This window comes from Nanorana parkeri, unplaced genomic scaffold (assembly GCF_000935625.1).
Source record: "Nanorana parkeri isolate BGI_ZX_2015 unplaced genomic scaffold, ASM93562v1 scaffold2389, whole genome shotgun sequence".
NCBI lineage: Eukaryota > Metazoa > Chordata > Amphibia > Anura > Dicroglossidae > Nanorana > Nanorana parkeri.
Genome location: NW_017308657.1, coordinates 80,279 through 98,283, shown reverse-complemented (window position 1 = coordinate 98,283; position 18,005 = coordinate 80,279). Strand labels below are relative to the sequence as shown.

At 44.4% G+C, this 18,005-nt stretch overlaps 1 protein-coding gene across 1 annotated transcript in view; it reads left to right on the top strand.

Moving 5' to 3' along the window:
* LOC108801574 (spindle assembly abnormal protein 6 homolog) overlaps positions 1–18,005 on the top strand; it is a 75,105-nt gene that overhangs the window by 11,570 nt on the left and 45,530 nt on the right. Inside the window, exons 2-4 of the mRNA XM_018573464.1 lie at positions 7,967–8,027; positions 9,940–10,019; positions 14,683–14,787. Coding sequence (XP_018428966.1) covers positions 7,967–8,027; positions 9,940–10,019; positions 14,683–14,787 — 246 coding nt within the window. The remainder of the gene's footprint in view (positions 1–7,966; positions 8,028–9,939; positions 10,020–14,682; positions 14,788–18,005) is intronic.

Below are 18,005 nucleotides of genomic sequence, written 5' to 3'. Positions count from 1 at the left end.
AATGGCATAAAATTACTTTTACACTGTTTTTTTGGGAAAGATGGAGCTTTCTTTTGGTGGTATTTTAATCACCAGTGGGGTTTTTATTTTTTACTTTTTACTATATAAAGATAGCATAGTATATTTGAAATGTATCAATCATGGTGCCCAACTGCATATCTCATTTCTTGAGGCCCTAAAATGCCAGGACAGTAGAAATGCCCCCAAATGATCTCATTTTGGAAAGCAGACACCCAAAGGTATTTTGTAAAGACGTAAAAAAATGTTGGCGCAAGTTATGAGAAAATTAAATGTTTTTTATTTATTTTTGCACAAAGTTGTCAGTTATGTCCTATACATGGCACAGGCATAGTTAGATTTATACCCCAAAACAATTTTGCTACTCCTCCAGAGTATGGAGATGCCACACATGAGACCTTTTACAGCCTAGCCACATTGAGGAGGCAAAATTCCAAGGAGCACCATGAGGCTTTCAAGGAGCATAAATCAATCATCCGATTCCCTGACTACTTTTTGCATGTCCTGGAGTGCCAGGACGTTAGAAAAACCCACAAAATTACCCTATGTTAAAAAGCAGGCACCCCAAGGTATTTAGTGGCATGGTGAGTGTTTTGAAGATTTCATTTTTTTTGTCACAAGTTTTTGAAAAATTAAGAAAATGGAAATGTATTTTTTTAGAGTTGTAAATTAATAAGCTATTAACACATAGCATAGGCAATAAACAGAAATAACCAATAGCAGCACACAGCATATTATATAAGTCCGCCCACACTAAGATCCCTCCTCTTTCTTTGCTGCTCGCCTCATGGCAGGTCAGTACTCGTACATCTCGCTCCTGTATTGCTGTTTTCTTCCTGTTGTAATTGGCTCTAATAGCCACCATACTACTGTGCTTTCTTGCGCTGTTCCTCTCTCCCCGACCCCCCGACCCGAGTCTTCTCAATCCAAGTCCTACCTCCCCACAGCCTTCTGCTGACTCTTTTTCCCTGTCTGGAGCCGCCGTACGGGCATTAGCTCCGCCGCCATCTTCTTGTAGATCGTTCTGCTGGCCATGGCGGCCATTTTGTTGAAGCCGCGGCCCGTTTTTGTTAGCCCCGCCACTTCCAGACGAATTTGCATTAGCCCCGCCCCGTCACCATTTTTTCTGGTGTTTTTTTTCTTTCTCAGTGCAGCGGCCATTTTCTTGGAGCCAAGTTATTTCCTACACAGCCTTCCGAATTCTTCTGCATCCTTGGATCTGGGTGAGCCCCACTGTTGTTCTATGTGTCTGTGCCTTCTCTGTTTGTGGGTGAGCCCCACCTCTGCCTCCTCTATTTATTACTAATTGTACCTGTGCCTTTTATGTGCTGGATAAGCCCCAGCTTTCATTAGGGTGCCTTCTAATTAGTGGATGAGCCCCACTTCTGTTGCACTGTGATCCCACCTGCATTCTATTAAGGTGCTGTATATATTTATATCTTGTCATGTCTGACCCTACTGCTACACCGGCCACCCCTCCGGCCGAAATACAAACCTGAATTCAGGCGGCCATTGGAGAGGCTTTTGGCTATGGCCTTGCCTCCTATAATTACCTACGAACCCCTGAGGCCCGTACCGTCCATTCTTATGCAGAGTCAGATGACACTTTTATTTCCCAAGTATATGGGGACTCTCGCAGAGTGGGTAAGCGCCCTGGAAAGGGTCCAGTAAATCGGCAAACAAAGGCAAGGGCCTTGCTAAACGAGCTACACGCTCCTCAGTCCTTGCTTCGGCGGGACGGTTATCTCATGCTTCACCCTCGGGGAAGCCCATCATCACTCCTCTCAGGAGGCCTTGGAAACCCAATTGCCATTGGGTAGTGATGCGGGTGAGCCCTGCAGTGTTACACTTGCCCTTACCCAGCAGTGTTCGGACCTGGTGGATGCCGATTTGGTGCTTGACCCTACTGGGGAAGCCCTTTTTGATCCCAGATTCATTCACCATCCCAGGTCATCGGAATGGACCCTTCCAAACCATATTGCCAGATACCTACAGGTCTGGCTACGTAAGCCCTTAGACAAAGGGGTCCGCAACCGCCTTCAGGCAATGCCCTCAACCCTCCATCCTGGGTAAAGTCTCAGCCACACCTGAATTTGACCAGCTTATGGTCACCCAGCATAAACTAGTAGCATAAACTGCTTGATGTACCTGGACCCATGACGCAGATCTTTGTCCTTGCGGACGAGGCCTTGACACAAGGCACTTCTCTGGATCCTCGTTTTAAACCTGGATTGGATTCAACGCTCTATCTGCCTGCTGGGCAATCCAAACACGGCACTATCTGCCGATCGCCGCAGCGCTACACTGCTACGCATGTTGCCTACCTGTCAGATATGGCAGAAAAAGTGTTGGGCACTAAAGCAGATGGCAAACTCTTTAGTGAGCCCTTCATTGCGGAGCTCAGCAAACTGCTGGCTCTTATGCCTCCACCCAGAGTTACCCTTTCCTTCCGCCAGCAGATACTCTCATGGCCGAGACTACCATATCAGCGACAGAGGATGATCGGCTGAAGGTGAGTCCTTCTTACCTACCTTCTTCCCTTACAGGTCCTCCTGTAGCCAGCTGGCTCGCCCCCCTTTTTCCCTCTGCTGGCGCCTCATCACCTCCAACAGCCGGGTCCTTCAGACGGTAAAAGTTTTTTTTTTTCCATAATCTGAATTGTATCCCCCCCAGGCAGGTTCTACCCCCCAAACCCCTGTTCTGTAGTCTAGCGACTCAGCAACTTATCCATCAAGAATTGCACGAGCTGTGGGCACTAAGGGGCAATTCAACTGGCCCCAGACTCGCCCAGTTTCATCAACAACATCTTTCTTGTACGAATAAAACCTGGGGAATTTCGCCTGGTATAAACCTCCGGGCTTTGAACGACCACGTCGTTTATCATCTTTTCGAGATGGCAGGCATCCATCTTCGCAGGGACCTGCTCTTGGACCGGGACTGGTCCCTATACACCCTAACTCAGGCGCTTCCTCCGTTTTCCTTGGCTCTTCCATCTTTGGCAGTCCACCTGCTTTTCCCTTCTGTCTGCTGAGCTCAGCCCCTTGGTGCTCAGTAGTTTGGCATGATCACCTTTTTCCGCTCCCACAGACTCCGCTCTATCGTCTATCTGGACAATATACTTCTTTTAAATGTCAACCCGGACAGTCTGCACGCTCAAACCTCTTGGGTGATTCGCTGGTTGTAGGATTTGGGTTTCATCATCAATTTCCCGAGATCCTCTGTCATTCCTCCCCATCATGTGCAGTTTCTCGGCTTCGAGATCGACTCGGCCTCCTCCTTACTCCGCTTTCCCGCTGCCACAATGCCAACATCGAGAAGGATCTCCGGAAGGTGCTTCATCTGACTCATGTCTCCCTGCGCTCTCTGGCCAGGATCGTGGGTCTTCTCTCCTCTTCCATTTTTTCCAGGGGGCCTCTTCATTACCGAGCCCTCTTACGATCTACTGGTTCCTATGACAGGCGATGTCTGTGTCGGGCTCACGTGGTGGCATGGGACGGCGATTTATCGGCACTTAGCCGGACTTCGTACTGGAATTGGATGCCAGCCTGTGGGGCCTGGGCGCATATTGCGCAGATTTGGCTACAGGCGGGCGCTGGACACCGGAGGAATGCTTCTTGCACATCAACATGGACCCTCTAGCTGGCTGCCCGAAGTTTTTTTCGAACTGTTCTATTCTTCTGCGTATGGACAACGTCCACTGCATCAATCATTTGTGGGTGTGCCCGTTCTGAGAATTGTCCACTCTCACGAAGGACCTTCCACTTTTGCTTCAACAGTCACCTTTTCCTCTCTGCCGCATACCTTACAGGTCTGGACAATTTCATGGCAGACTGGCTTTCCCATTTTTGGAGGGATGCCAGCGATTGGATGTTGTGCAGGGAGGTGTTTTTCTCTCCTTCTTGCAACCTGTGGCCCCTGCACACTGTGCCTGTTTGCCTCCCGCTGGAATCACCAGCTACCTTGTTTCTTCAGTTGGCTCCCCGATCTTTCTCCCTGGCGTCGGATGCCTTCACTCAACATTGGCCGCAGATCAGGGGCTTTGTCTTCCCTTCCTTTTTCGATCATTTCCCTGCCTACTGCAGGTGAGCCTTCTCCATGTCACACCGCTCTGGTAGGCTCAACCTTGGTTCCCTGCCCTGCTGGAGTTTTTGTGCGTGGACCCTCTCCTCCTTCCCTGGAGCCCCCTCCTCTTGTAGGATTCAGTAGGGAGTCCCTTCCCGCTGGTGCTTTTAGATTCCTTTCCCCTCATGGCCTGGAAGATTTCCGGTGTTCCTGGTATCTGTCAGGCTTACCATTTACAGCTTGCTCCGAGAGTCTTCGGCTCCGGGCACTCGGTGTGGCTACCGTGCCGCCTGGAACAGATGTGAAGGTTGGTGTCTGGTTAGGCAACTCGATCCCTTCACGGCTTCAGTGACTGATGCGTTAAATTTCTTGTCTGCCCTGTTGCAGAGGGCAACCTCCTACCATACTGTTTATTTCTTCCACTCCGCTATTTAGCCAGGCCACGTCTTCGGGGATGGCCTGCCGATTGGCCGGGACCCTCTACTCTGTCGACTCCTTTGTGGCATTGCTCGTCCTCTGACTCCTCGCTATTCCCATCTTGGGATGTCTCGATGGGCTTGACCTTCTTGCCTGCCTGGCCGGACAATGACTCTTGTTTTTTAAACAATTGTCGACCTAGTTGACCACCTTGCTCCGTCTGGTCTCTTCATCACATTTCTGATGTCAGGGCTTTTGATCATGGTGCTTTGTCCTTCACGCCGGATGGGGTCTCTTTCTATCTCGCCGAACTAGGACCTTGTCTTCTGTCCCTATCACCGATTTCCTGCTGAACCATCCCTTTGCGTCGTCCATTGTTTTGCTGCTATTGGTTATTTCTGTTGCTGCTATGAGGAATCAGTAAAGAGAGATATGCAAAATATTCGCCTCCTGTCTTTAATAAAATCCCGATTATTCGGTCACTAAAGCTAGAATAATCAACAATTATACTCCAGCACACATTCTGCTATGCCTTCTGATTATGGGGATACCACATGTTTGAGACATTTCTGTAGCCCAGCCAGAGAGAGGAGTGTGAATACCATGGAGCACCATGAGGCTTTCAAAGTGTTCCATGCTATTTGGTATAGAGCATTTTGGGGGGATGGTATTACCCCATTCCCCAAGCCAAGCAGGCATTCTGGTACTTGGCTAACCCCAGTAATTATAAACAATGCTATGTTCAGCAGCCAGGAAGTACAGGAAGCTGGACAAAGGTAAACAAAACAGTACCTGTGGTTCCAGGAGTGCAGATATATTCAGGGGATGGCTGGGACTGGTGTTTTGGCTGGAACTTTGCCAGTTGAACATGCAGATGGGTTACTACAGGCAACAGGATGAAATGTGGTCGACAAACAGCCCTAGGTCGGTTCAGGCAGCAGGCAGAGACGTGGTCAGTATGCAGGCCAAGGTCAGTTCAGGCGGCAGTGAGAGACGTCATTATGTAGGCAAAGGGTCGGTTCAGGCGGCAGGCAGAGACATGGTCAATATACAGGCAAAGGATCCGTCCAGGTGGCAGGCAGAGACGCGGTTGACAAACGAGTAAGGAGCAGTTTAGGAGACGTGCAGAGACGTGGTCTGTATGCAGGCAAATTATTAGGGCAGCAGACCGAAATGTGGAAGTCAGTACACAGGAGATGAGGCACAGGCTATTGGCAGTTACTCAAACACCTATGAAACATCTTCACCGTACCTGCACTAATATCACAGTGAGGTATGGTAGAGGAGGAAGCAATCTTTAATGCAGAAGCCAGGTTTTGAGGGACAGTATGGATAATGGTACCGTGCGTCGCGCCTAATTAATTTTTTGCTACAAATGCAACATAATTTTTGGGGGATGTCTGGTCTTTTTGGGTGGAAGGAATCTATCGGGGAAGTGTCTCTCATGCAGCCTGCTGACTGCATCAGACTGAAGATTTTCAGGATCGGGGCTTTCCTGGTAAATCAGAGCTGTAATAATTTCTTCTGAGTATTGGAGGTAAAAGCCAGCTCTTCCTGCAGACTTATAAATTACGTATGAATTTTACATCGCCAATGGAAAAAATTAAAACGTTTTTATGTGTTCTACCAGTGAATGGATCTTCTGGTTGCCAAGTAGGGCTGCATTATCTGGTCATTGAAATTTACATCATACATAATAGAGATTTGTATTTGCGGACACTCAGATGTTTTTGGGACAGGCCAGATCTTCCTCGGATTTCCACAGAGGTGTCTGGGTGGATGATGAAAGCATGTAAACATCCCGATTGTCTCTCCATTTTGAGGGCTAAAAGTCCCCCCCCCCCTTTACAGCTTTTTGTGGGGCACACTGCTGTAGAAATTGTCCACATAGAGGTGGTATCCCTGGTGGAATAGAGGTGCCAATAGGTCTCAAATAATTCTTCCACTGCTTCCCATGTACGATGGACATCCAAGGGGCTCCAAATGGCTATCCTTGCTTTCATACATACGGAAATCATATGTCTAATGGTCTGATCTTTTGGAGCTTACATCTGTTTTCTCTCCTGTCTGTCTCTCCCCGCTCTCTCCCGTCTGTCTCTCCCCGCTCTCTCCCCTGTCTGTCTCTCCCCGCTCTCTCCCCTGTCTGTCTCTCCCCGCTCTCCTGTCTGTCTTTCCTCTCTCTCTCTCCTGGCTGTCTTTCCTCTCTCTCTCTCCTGGCTGTCTTTCCTCTCTCTCTCTCCTGGCTGTCTCTCCCCTCTCTCTCCTGGCTCACCTTGCTGTATTTTGCAAACATGGCAGTGCAATAGGCTGTGTAAACTAATATTATTTGATGTAATACATAGCACTTCAACCACCAGAAAGTTGTCTGGGAGCTTGGCTCAGCAGACTCAGGCTGATAGGTAATCATGTGTGCACAGCTAAATAAATATACCAAAATGGAATAAAGGGGCCGCCATTCACACCCGTGATCTACCAGCATCAGCTTTAAGAGCTATTGGTAGATTACGATCTACCTAATGGGCACCCCTGGTGTACATCATATAGATTTTCTTTTTCAGCCACGTAAGATAAAGGTGTATATGGCTGGTCTGTCTGAGTGGAGAAAATGGAAAATTCCCTAACATCATTAAGTCATGCTCACAGATGTAACCAGGCCAAGAAGTTTTGCTAAACTGGGCAGACTCTTTGGAGTTAGATTTTTCAACGCTGATCAGCGCATTTAATTGTTTTATTTTATCATTTTTGATGCAGCATCCCATTCCTGTTTTATTACAAAATTCAAAACTGCAGGACAACTATTTTTGAGTAACCAAGAAGAATATCATTAGCCTCTTTTTGGCCATGATTCCTTCGTCGAAATGTCTTAAAAAGCTGGATATGGCTGACATTTCAGGAAATTCTCCTTTTAAGGTGTGTTAACGTCTATGTCAATGTATTTATAATACAGACTTGAGTGTCCTAGCATAACCAAGCATGCATGCATTGTAAAGATTTGACCATTTCCCTGCAACATGCTGATGCAGAGTTTGGAAATGGTCGCTAGGGCTATCTTTCAGTTCAAAGAAGCATAGCGTTTTGGCTTGTAAAATTGGCTCTCAACATTGAAGCAACCCTGTCACTTTCACCGCATGCATGTAAGTGTTTAATGTACTGGCATTGCAAAAACTGAGTCCCCTTTCTTGTAGAATATTGTTATGCTGCAGCAAGTATTGGAAACTGTGCCAGACAGACTCGGCTGCTTCTATGCATTTGGCAGCGGCCGGGGTATACTTGCACGATCTACAAAGTCATTCTTTGTAGATAATGCAAAGCTTCCTTGGCTGCTGCCAGACGTTTGGGTGATCTGATAAAAACTACATTTACTGATGTGTGTTTTTCTGCCTGTTGTTCAGTGTCAATTACGGCAAAACTAAAATTAAAAACTAAAATGTAATTTTAACTAACATGGAATTTAACTTTCTTCTTACAGACGTTCCAGTGTCAGGCTCACTGTTGAAACACATTCATTAACAAACCCAGTACATAAGAAGGTCAGTTAATTATTCATTATTTGATGTAAGTAAATTTGACAAAAGTACATATAGTGATAAATGTGAAATGAGTTTGACTTTTATTTATAGGACCTCTTAAAGTGAACCTGTACTGGCACAAAATAATTAGAGTAACAGATCTTACATGCAGCTATACAAGAGTCTCCAGTAAAGCGTCTGATGTGTATCTCATCTCCCGAGTGGTCCTGGAGCTGAAAAAAAAAAGCTCAGTCTATCTGATGCAATGACGGCTATCAATACAGTCACATTAGCTGATATCAAGGGTGTAACTAGAAATCATAGGGCCCCATACTAAAAATTTTACCAGGCCCCCTTGGCGTTCAGCCATGATTGACGGAAAGGGGTATACAATCTGGACAAGCTAATCTGCCCTATAGTAGCCCACTTCAGATGAACTATCAGCTTTTAGTAGAACTTGAGTTAACCCAATACTTAATGCTAGGCAGATCCGTTCCTAAACTTTTAACAGGTGAAGATGCCAGAGTGTAGAAAGTACCAAGTATTACATAAGACTAGGTGGACATGTAATATAAGGAAATAGAAGAATGGAAAGAAGATAGAAGCCATCAACAACAGACAGAACCTTTAAGAGTTTGTCAAGCTGCAGTGAAAATGATAAAGACAAGAGGAAAGTGTAAAAAGGCAGTCTAGAAAACTATAGAGGTATGCACTGCTTCAGTCACACAAGACAGGACAATGCAGTCAGCATAGAAACGAAGACAGAAGATGCAAGCAACAAGGATTGTTACCAGACCTTCATCAACACAGGATTTGCCAATTCACCCGATTGCCACTGTCATTTGAAAATTTTGAAGCTGGCGGAGTAAGTCTTCCACTACTTCCTCTGCAGCTCTGACAGCTGACTTCTAATGCAGAGTAGGGCTGCAACAACTAATCAACATAATCGATTATAATCGATTATTGAAAAAGTTGTCAACTTGTTGACAAGTTGTTTTTTAAAATGTATTTTATTGTTTATCCGATTAACCGATTAATCGAACTTAATAATCGGCTAACTAATCGATTTTGAAAATAATCGTTAGCTGCAGCTCTAATGCAGAGTGTGACAGAGGAAGTCGGTAGTGAAGACTTCCTCTACTGCCTTCTGTGTTTCCAAATGACAGTGGTGTTAATGGGAACTGTCAAAGCCTGTATCCCAAGCAGCCTTACACAAGTCCTGGCATTTCTGCGCCTGCCTGCCCGCCCATTTGTAACCGCACCCAATGGCCCGGTCACCAGAAAGGATTTTCTTTCTACATAATGAAGGGAATTGTCCAGCTGTGTGTTGTGTTTCATTATTGTGTGGGTCCAACTTTAAAGTAGGGATGCACAGATACCGGTTTTTCAGTATCAACTGAGTACCGATATTTATCTTTCGTAATCGCCGGTACCGATACTTCCCTAGCATGGAGCTGTCTTCCTTGGCAATCAGGAAGCCGGGTGGCCTGTCATTTGGCTGGCTCAATGCTGATTGGCTGGGAAGCCGGCTCCATGTTCCCTCATGGCACTGCCGCTCAGAGGAAATCTCCCTCTGACTGGAAGTTCAGGTATCGGGGGTAATTATCTGAGCATTTGGGCGAGTACGAGTACTCGCCAAGTACTTGGTATCGGCACCGATACTAGTATCGGCACATCCCTACTTTAAAGGTTGCATTGTAAGACAAGTTTTAAAAGATCTTACAATTGATTTTACCAAAAGACAAAAATAAACACATTTCTATTACCTTAACATAGTCCAGTGAAATAAAACCTCAATCTTAAAAGGCAATCCTGGATCAACATTTTACTGTGTATAAATATTAATAGACATTTATATCTTATGTATGTTATATCCCTGTGAAAATGAGTGATTTGAGTATAGAAAAGCATGTTATCTTTGTTCTGCTTTTAGGATTTAATTGTTCGCCTGTCAGATGATACCGATCCATTTTTTCTATACAATCTTACTTTAGGAGAAGAGGACTTTTTAAGGTAAATTATATGATTGTGTTCTGTAAAAAAACAATTTCAAAAATATTTTATATTAAAATGAAAATACCATAAATACTATAACATCATTACTGGATTAAGTATGTCATTTAAAAATAAAACATTCCATCTTTCTGAAAAGGTATTTAGTACAAAATCCCCCTCATATAATAAACAGAATTTCTGAGAGTTAGAAATGCGAGGGGACCTGAGTTAATTTACTTCTAAACTAAAACTAACAACATGTATAATTTTGATAGCTTAGTTTCTGAAAAGATTCAAACAATATATCGCAGGCAATAGCTTTGGGTCACAGGAGGAGGCTAGTATATGTCTTCCCGTGACCCTAAAGAGAACTATGCGGAAAAACACTTGCATCATAGTTCTCTTTTAAAGGAGAACTATGAGTTGAATGATTTTCACTCAACCTCATAGTTCGAGCCGACGTGTGACAATGAAACTGTCACACGTCGGCCTAATAGATCGGGAAGTGAGCGAACATATACCGTTGCTCACTCACTTCTCGATCATGTCCCTGCAGAGAGCTGTGACTCACTCACGGCTCCCTGCAGGGATTCCCCCCTCCCCGCTCTGATCCTCCATCCCTGACTGGCGGAACTTACGGGGGAGGGGGCGGGTACAGCTGGCTCTGCCTCTAAATAGGCAGAGTCAGCTGTCAATCACGCAGCTGGGTGGATGTCGACAGTAATGTCGGGGATCCGTCCCGGCTGCGGCGGTCTCGCAGCTCGTGGTATATGGAGCTTTGGGTCACGTGACCCTTAGGAGAACTATGGGGAAAAGAACTGACCCCATAGTTCTCTTTTAAGTTCAGATTGATTGTTGTTCTAATGTACTTTTATAACCTACAATAACATTTTCCCAGTATATAATGCAAATGTTAAAATATTGCCCTAATGATTCTAATATTTGCTTTGCTCTCATCTACACAGGATTCTATTTTTAAACAGTAAGCATTTGATACTTGTTTGCACTTCTTTTCCCTCTCCCCTAGGTCTTCTATAATAACTGATAAGTTACATTTTGTTTTCTGTTAAAATGAGAGACCCATACTGACTTAAACAATCATGGATGGGGAAGTAAAAATGCAATAATGCTCTTCCAATAAATTTTACAGAAAACAAAGTAGCCTGTAAGACTTAATAGAGCCCCAATATGCAAGAAAATGTTTTAATGTCTGTCAGTCACAGAAAATTCAGTTGTAGATAAACTTGTTGAGACTCATGGGTTGTATGCATAGTAGCTGCCTACAAGAGGTCGACACAAGCAAACAGAAAAAGAAACTGAAGGCTGGCGCCTGTAATAACCCAGCCCCTAACCATCCTGACTCATTTTTTTTTCTAGTGTCCTTGGAGGCTGGACACTTTTTTTTTTTTTCCTCCGCTCTGCTCTTCTCACCTCTCCTGAGGAAAATATAATTTTTACCAATGGTTGTCTTCTATCAACATCCTTGTTACATCCTTATGCTCTTGAAAGCTGGGAAATCGAGTATAGCAAAGTCTCTTGGTACAGAACAAGGACATTCCATCCCAGGAAGTTCTGTGTCGGACAAATGCTGTCTTTTCTCTAGTCTTATCTGGATCAATTTTTGGTTTTGAACACCATCAAGAGTCAAATTTTGGCCAGTGCAGTTTTTTGGAGACCACTTGCCTCTCACTCCTTAGTGAAGGCCTTCATTTAGGGCGTTGCTCACATTGTGCTTCCTGTGCATTCTCCAGTGACTCCATTGGCTCTCAACCTGGTTCTGTCGGTTCTTCAGAAACTGCCTAACTTTTACCTATGAGGGATATTCCACTTTCTTCCCTTACTCGCAAAGTTGCTTTGTGTCAATTATACTTCTGCAATGGCAAGTTTCTGAGTTGGAAGCCTTAACCTTTAAAGAGCCTGTTCTTGTGCAACACGAGGACAAGATTGTTTTGAGGACCAGGGTCTTTTTTCTTCTAAAGGTGGATTCTTTCTTCCACTTTAACCTGGACATTGTTGACCATCTATCTGTCCTGCTCCAAAACATTCTAAGGAGATTGCCCTCCATTGTCTGCATGTGGTATGCCCTGTTAAGAATTGCTTTCTCACCTACTAGACCAGGGGTCAGCAACCTTAAACGCTCAAAGAGCCATTTTTACCCGTTTCCCACAGAAAAGAAAACACCGGCAGCCACAAAACCTTTTGACATCTAAAATGAAGATAACACTGCATGTATCATTTTTTACCTTTATGCTACACACACTTCTCCTCTCCCGTCTTTTACTAGGGACGCGGCCAGGAGAGTAGCTGAGTCACAAGACCCGCCCACTTACTGAGAAGCCCATCGGCAGTGCGGGGCCCTGAGACCCTGCACTGCCACATATTCCACCAGGGGCTGTTTCGCCCCTGGACAGGGAGCCACAGCAGAGGGATGAAAGAGCCACATGCGGCTCCGGAGCCGCAGGTTGCTGACCCCTGTACTAGACAGTCTGATTCTGTGGTTCCTCAGTGTCCCCGTAGGGGGCAGCCTGCTTCTCATTCCACTAACGCCAGGTGCATTTGACAGCTCTTAGTTTTAGCTTATGACCTCAAGGGAAAGGTTCACCTTTTGCCTGCTTAACCCCTTGCCCGTCTGCCCATTGTAAAATTATGGGTGGACGGGGAACCCTTCCCGGCAGGGAAGTGTAAATGTACGCCATTTTTTCTCTGCATGCGTGCCACCTAGCGGGCGCGCGCTAGGGAGGAGAATCCTGCCAGGAATCTGTATAGCCGTTACCGGCTGTTACACATGCAAGCGATCGGTGGCTCTATAGCCGTCCAATCGCTTGTATATGCCGCCATGTGCGCCACCCCCCTCCTGCACCCTCACCTTCAATCCCGGGCTCCGCTGCCCCATCTGCGGCCCGGGACCGGCTCGGGAGGGTGATGGGAGGGAGATCAGCATCTTCCTCCTTGCTGAACTCCCTCCGACGTCTGAATGCAGAAGTGATGTGTATTGCTATAGCCAGAGAAGAAGCTGATAAATCTCTGCTTCATCAGCTTCTTTGGGGGTCCCCAGATGACATTAGGGGTCTTAGAGACCCCCTAATGGCTCCATAAAGAGGACCTGTCAGTGTGCCTGTGCTATCACATAGGGGGATCGTTATCCCCCTATGTGATAGCAACAATTTTTTTTTTTTACACTTTGTTATTGCTCTCACATAGGGGATAACGATCCCCCTATGCGAGAGCAATAACATAAAGTGTAAAAAAAAATTGTCACATATAAAGAAATGTAAAAAAAAAAAGTTTAAGTCCCCCACCCCCACGTAAACGCATATATAAACGTAAATACGCGTTGGGTGCGCCAACCCGCGAAAACGACAATTGCGCTGCACATGTTACATATCGCCGCGAACGTCAGAGTGAAAGCAATAATTTTAGGGCCATCAATCAGTGATAACACTAAATTGATGAGCAGTAAAAGCTTGTAAAGCGTCGCCTGTGGCCCATTTCGGGTATTGCCGTTTTTTTTGAGGTTTTGCGGGCGTGCACAATTTTAAGGCTTGGCATGTTTGAGGTCTATTTACCGTGTTTTATATTTTACCAAACATTTGGGCAGCATTAAATGTTTCATAGTTTTAATATAGGGAAAACAGTTTCTTTTTTCAAAATTTATGGTAATTTTTCCTTAATATAGTAAAAAATAATAACCCCAGTGGTGATTAAATGCCACCAAAAGAAAGCTCTATCTGTCCCCAAAAATTGTATCAAATCCATTTCAGTACAACGTTGTATGACGGAATAAATGTCATGCAAAGTATCGCAGCGCTGAATATTAATAATTGGCCTGGACAGGAAGGGGGTTTAACGCCGGTCAGCATGTGGTTAAAAATGCATTCTACCAGATTCGTGTATGCTTTTTGGGTTTCTTAGCATCATGCATCTGTTGAGCCACCTTTTCTTAACCTGTTGGTTTCTGTGGGCCTGTTAGCCCTATTGTTCCCCCTCAGTTGACCTGTATTTGGATGTTTCTATGTACCTGAATAATTCCTCCTGTGTCCCTTAATGTTAAATTCAGAAAATAGGCTTTTTGACATACAATAAAATCCTTTTATTTGGAGTACATTAAGGGACACAGGTTTTTTCCCTCTTTTTTTTTTTTTAGGATTCACGCCTACTATTGCTACAAAACTGAGGCATGATGGAAGTGGGAGGTATTATACTAGCCTTTCATTGTCATCATTGTTTGTCAGTGTCCAATCTTCTGAACGCAGCAGCATAACCCATTGTGCCTGAATAATTCCGCCTATCCAATTTATTTGTTTTCTTCTTACACATTTCTATATGATAATTTTAGAATGTGTTGTGAATAAACTGTGTAGTAAATGTGTATTACTAAGATGAGCATCTAATTAACCCCTTCCAGAAGTATCATTTTCTAACCAATCTTCATAAAATGTCTGAAGGCAAGATGCCGAGAGAAGATGTTCCAATTTCTACTTCCTTCATTTTGTAGAAAATCTCCAGTCTATACTATTACTTTTTTTTCAGTTTGTGCTAGCCAGTCTTTTTTTTTTTAGCAACCTATAGATTTGTGTCTATTCTATCAATGATTGCATTATGTTTTTTTCATGGCTTATTTCTTTATCATTATTGTACATGTGTTTTTGATCACACATATATATTTTTTTCTCTCTCTTAGTTTAAAAAACCAGCAAGGATTATTAGTGGAATTTTCTGCATTTCCACAGAGGTTCATTGACCTTTTGGAGCAATGTATATTGGAGCAAGACAAACCTGTGCCTAGGTATAAACATCTCTTATTTTGTCCTACCTTTTAAAGCCTTTTGTTGGCTTATGCTTTAAAAACAAAATCTAATGTTATATACTTTTTTATTTCTCAGAAATAAAGTACCCATATTATATTGGTTTTGGCATGCTTATCTATATGCAGATGTATTAAAGAAACTGTCTCTAAACACTCATGTTAAACACCTGGATCTTATGGTGTACATGTACCTCCTATCATATGACTTAATCAAAAAAGTAAATGTTAAAGCACAATTTTTAAAAATAAAACCTGTACTTCCCCGTATAATAAGTGGTAGTTCAGCTTTGAATCTAGGTCAGGACACTATCTGCAAGGAGTTTGCACATTATCCCTGTGCTTGCATGGGTTTCCTCTGGGTACTCGTTTCTTCGCACACTCCAAGGACAACATACATACTGGAAGGTTATTTGGCTCCTTTCTAAATTGACCCTGTATATGTGTGCACTAGGCACCTTAGATTGTAGGCTCCCCGAGACAGGGAGTGATGGGAATGTGCAGTATGTTAAGCGCTGAGTAAATTATTGGCGCTGTAGTAAATGTTATGAAGTCACACATTTAGATTCAGACGATATATGGCAGTCTCCACTCTTACCCTTTTGCTAGTGGGCAATCTTCTCAGTCCACATCTCCAATTGAGTGAATGCTAAAGCTGGCTGTTGTAGCCCTGTTTATGGCCAAATCTGTTTACCACTTGCAGTATTATACACCAGGAGAAACACTGTTCAAGGAACAGGCTAACTGGCTGTTAAGACACTAGTTAAGTAAAGAAAACCCCTAGATTTCATGTGCCTTATCACATATTGAAAAATGATGCTCTGTTCATATTGGCATATTTTAGATGTGTTGTGATGCATTGGAAAAAAATCCTGATTGCTGCAGTTTCCATTAATTTGTGTGTTGCACAGAATTTCAATTGTGACACATTTAACCTCCTTGGCGGTAATCCCGAGTGTGGCTCGGTGTTTTTTCAGTACCATAAGCAGTAACCCCGAGCCACATTCGGGATTACAGCGTAGCGTTACTTACCTTGTCCCTCGAGCCGCACTGTGTCCTCCGGCCGATGCCGGCATCTGTCTTCCGGGTTCCGTCCCTTGCGAGCGTCCGTGTCGCAAGGGGGCGGAACCGGCGGGAATTTTAAAAGTGAAAAATAATAGAACAAAAAAATGAAATAATCAGACCGCCAGGGAGTTTAAAATGCACAATGTGCCTCAGGTGCTCCAAGGCCAGCAACAGATCTAAAACGCTCTAGTGTAAGCAGGACTGATATATGAATAATGAAATAGGACTGATATGAATATCTAAATCAGGAATACAACAAACTCTGCATCCTTTACTAAATAGCTTTCCTATCATGCTGTCTACCAGTTCTGCCAATCCTCATAGGAATTGATATAATGGGACCACCCATTATATCTTAATTGCACCACACCCTGACTCCTGCAACAAAACAATCAAAGTACTGGACAATGGGACTTTTTAAGGTGTTACTTTAATGGATTCATAAAGAAGAAAAGGTTTATTCTTGGTCGTACAGGTCACAGGCAGATTCAGACATGACTGGTAATACACAGGTTTCATTAGGTGGACACTGGTCAGAGCTGTGAGGACCCTCATATATCCCCTCCCGTTCCAGGAAATCCTCTTGTTTTATTCCCTGATTGGAGCCTGAGATGGTGTTCGCAGCCTCTCTTGCTGCTCCAGTCTAAGTACCCCTGGAGAGCAAAACAGTGTGCAAGGACAACAGAGTGGCACAAGCGCTGGTAGGTGATGTTGCCACGGAAGTCTCCAGAACTGGTGCATACATACGCCTGAAACTGGAAGTGACCCAAAGAATGCCAGGGCGGTCACCAATGAGCAAAGTTCTGGAATGAGATGTTGGCATCAGTCAGGCAGAAGAAGATGCAGCAGACAGTGTCAGGGGCAGGCCAGGTTGGTAATGTGCGGGCTGCCAGGTATTAAGAGCAAGCAGAAGTGTAGTCTGGGAACAAGCAAAGGTCACACAGGGTACAACGCAGAAATCAGAAAAGTCTTAAACCAAGCCAAGACGGTAACAGAGGATCAGAATTATGATGAAAGAATCTCACGTCACAGGAACAGCTGAAGATCTCTCCACATTTGAGGTCTGCAGGTCTTGTCCCTAAATAGCCCTTTAGCCATGATTTGGGGTGAGCACATACGCACACCAAAGTACGTGCTGTCTATACATGCACATGTGCGAATGCTCATGCAGAATCCTTGCCAAAGGGGTGGCTTCAACTTCAAAACATTGCCCCCTCCCAAGGGACAGCCTCCAGATGCCCATCTGGATCCTCTTTTCAGGATGTGCCTGGAAAATAAAAATCCTGGAATGTGTCAAGTTTGTTGCAGAGGCCGAAGGGCATAACCTGGTACTGGAATTGGTAAAGCCGTGTACGATAGGCCGTCTTACATTCATTGCCATGCTGAATTCTGACATGATTATATGCCCCCGGAGGTCAAGCTTGGTACATATGGTGGCAGAAGGAAGTCCCTGAAACAATTCTGGAATCAAAGAAAGGGGGCAATGGTTCTTAATGGATTTAACTTGTATTGTACACAAAAAAAAATCATAAAAACATATCCATAAAAGTTGGGTACTTTGCTCATATTTCTATGTAGAGAACAAGCTATTTCCCCACACAACTCTAATGCTTTCCATCAGCAAGCTGTTTATGAATTGTGACCCTATAGTTTCTTTGTAGTGTTAACTTGCTGAGTCATCTGAAGGGGGTGAGGCTCAGGTTCGGTGCATTTTTCAGTTAAGAACAACTTCTTCAGTAAAGTGTGAAAAATATCTCTAGAGAAAGAAATGTGCAATTTTGATCAAAGTTTTACATATGCTTACATCAGTGGTTCTCAACCTTTCTAGGGCCGGGACCCCTTGGTAACATTTGCCAAGTTGTGGTGACCTCCAAAGGTAAAATTTAGGGATGACGCGGCTGCTGCAGCGACATCTGGAGGCGTGGCGGGAGAACTGACACTGCTGCACTAGGAGAGAGCTGAGGAGGACTCTCACCTTGCACAGCGACCCATAGGCTGAGAACCACTGCTATAGGCAAAGACAGGACCGGGCTCTGCAGCTGGAACTAGAAGAATTGGATTTAAAGTGTGTGGCTATATAACGTATGAGGTACATACTCCGCAGTACTGTCACTGATAGGGATGGGCTCGGGCGT